A 2,861-nucleotide genomic window follows, 5' to 3' on the forward strand; every position below is an offset into this window, starting at 1 on the left:
AAATAATAAGAATAAATTAAAATCATTTCTTTTGAAATTCGAAAAATATTAAAAAATCGGTATGGTGAAAAATATATATATATATATATATATATATATATATATATATGTATAAATAAATAAAATCGAATTATTCCCTTTTATATAAAATATAATTTTTTAACAATATGAACAAATAAATAAATATAATTAAATAAAAATATGTATATACATACATATAGACATAACTTTTTTAAAAATTATTTTTTCCTAGTGCTTGTTTTATAAGACTTTTCTGTTCATCATTTAAATCGTTTGGAAATATTATATCAAATTCAACAATCAAATTTCCTTTCATTTGGGGATTTTCCATATATGGCATCCCTTCATTAGGTATAATTTTTGTAGTAAGAGGTGTAACAATTTCATCTACTTGAATATCAATATCTCTATCATCTAAAGTTTTAATTGTAAATTTATGACCTGTTAGAGCTTGTTCTAAAGTTATAGGACATGTATATATTAAATCATTATAACTCCTTACAAAACGATCATGATCTACCGTTTTTAACGTAAAAACTAAATCTCCTGGATTTGACATAGGACTTGTCTGGTCACCTTCTCCTTTATACGTAATTGTTGTACCATCATACCATCCATTTTTTATATCAACAGTTACTAAAAACTCATCATCATATGTTGTTACTCCTTGACATCTTTTTCTTGTCACTTTTAATTTCTTCTTACATCCACTATATAATTCTTCTAGCGTTACGTAAAGTGGTACAAAATATTCTTCTACTTTGTCTAAGCTACTAAAACCTAAAGCAGAAAAAAAAAAAAAAATTAAAGACAATATAAACAAATCTATAAAATGCAAATATAAAATACATGTACAAATCATATAAATATATATATATATATATGTGTATGTCCTTAATTCTTAAAAATATGAATTTCTTCATTAAAATAAATATTAATAAAGAATATTATAATACTCATTTTTATTACATAATTAACTATTTATTTAATTAAAATTTTTTTTTTTTATATATTCTTACTTTTTGAAGTAGTATATCCTGAACCATTTCTTGGGTTCATACCACTAAATGGAGAAGATCCTCCAAATATTGAACCTCCAAAGTGTACATTTCCATTTGCTTTTGGTGAATTAGAATAAAATTTTGTTTCGGTTTTAAAAAATTTACTAAAAACATCATGGGCATCAGGGCTTTTAAAACCTTTTGAATGTTCATTATTAAAACCATATTTATCTAATCCTTCTTCACCATATATATCATATATTTCTCTCTTTTCTTCATTTGATAAAACTTCATAAGCTTCAGATATACTTTTAAACATATGATCTGCTTCTTTTTTTGATGCTTCATTTAAGTGTTTATCAGGATGCCACTTCATAGCTAATCTTTTATATGCCTTCTTTAATTCCTCATTCGTACAATCTCTACTAACACCTAATATGGAATAATAATCCTAAAAAACAAGCAAACAAACAAACAAAAATATAAATATAAAAATAAATAATAACAAATAATAATACATAACATAATATTATATCATATTATTTATAAGACACAAATATAAAATGTTACATAATAAAACAATACAAATATAAAACTTTTTTTTATATTTTTTTCTTTTTTTTTTCGTATTAATACGATATTTTATATTTAAACTTTTGTATTTATAAAAAATAATCTCATTTTTTCCTTTTATAATATCTTACTTCAGATTTCTTAGTAGATGCCTTTCCATTTTTTGATTTGAAATTTCTTTGAGATTGCGCTAGATTTCTCTTAATTATTAAATGAAAAATATTTTCTGAAGTATTGTTCTTATTATAACAACTCCTCAGAATATTATCTTTGAACGTTTCCTAAATTTATAATAAACGACACACATTAATATACATTCCATATTAAGACTTAATATAAATATATATATATATTACAAACAATTCTATATTTATCTTTCATATGTATATTCAATCTTGTTTTGTTTTTTTTCTATTTTATTCCTATATTACCTTATTAAAACAACATAATTCCCATATGAAAAGAGAAAATAAAAATATTTTAATAAAAAATAAAAAATTTATTTTATTTTCTCGGAAACGATATTTTTTAAAAATTGCCATTTATGATTATATTACTTTAATTTTTTTTTTTTTAGTACATTTCCATAAAAACTACTAGTACATATTCCTACAAATGTATAAATTATAAATATTAATTATCACAACAAATATCTAAAAACATAAGCATATATATATTAATATTTATTATTTTGCATTTTTAATAAAACGTTGAATATTCTACATTATATTTCATTTCAAAAAACATAAAAAAATTAATAAATAAATAATTAATACATACGTTTTTATGAAATTATTAATTTTTATAAATATCTAAAAATAAATTAAAATTCTCCATTAATTATAAATTTTACCTTAAATATAAAAGAATCTATTAATAATTCACAATTAAAAAAAAAAAAAAAAAAAAAAAAAAGAATTTCCTTAAAAAAATGTAACAAAAAGATAAAATAAAATTATAATTTAAAAAATATATCTCATTCAAAAAAGTTAATCCTGTAAAATATATTATTTCTATATTTAATGTAACTTCTTTTCTTTATATATATATATATATATATATATATATATATATATATAATGACTAATTTATATAATATTCTTATATTCATAAAATATAAAATTAAACTAAATAAAAATATATATATAATATATAATTTAATCTACATATAAAAATAAAAAACAATTAATTAATTAAATGTTTAAAACAATTTTTTTTTTTTTTTTTTTTTTTTTTTTTTTTTTTTTTTTTTTTGTTTTTTTAAAT

The 2,861-nt window shown here is 18.7% G+C and overlaps 1 protein-coding gene across 1 annotated transcript; it reads right to left on the reverse strand.

Moving 5' to 3' along the window:
- Nucleotides 1–232: 232 nt before the first annotated feature.
- On the reverse strand, nt 233–2,137 carry PGSY75_0201800 (knob associated heat shock protein 40; the record flags this gene model as incomplete). The annotated part of the gene is made up of 4 exons (XM_018783686.1): nt 233–801; nt 1,041–1,473; nt 1,727–1,876; nt 2,027–2,137. The coding sequence occupies 4 exons, from the start codon at nt 2,135–2,137 to the stop codon at nt 233–235; spliced, it is 1,263 nt and encodes a 420-aa protein (XP_018643676.1).
- Between the last annotated feature and the right edge of the window lie 724 nt (nt 2,138–2,861).

The sequence above is a fragment of the Plasmodium gaboni genome, chromosome 2 (genome assembly GCF_001602025.1).
Source record: "Plasmodium gaboni strain SY75 chromosome 2, whole genome shotgun sequence".
In the NCBI taxonomy this organism is placed as follows: Eukaryota; Apicomplexa; class Aconoidasida; order Haemosporida; family Plasmodiidae; genus Plasmodium; species Plasmodium gaboni.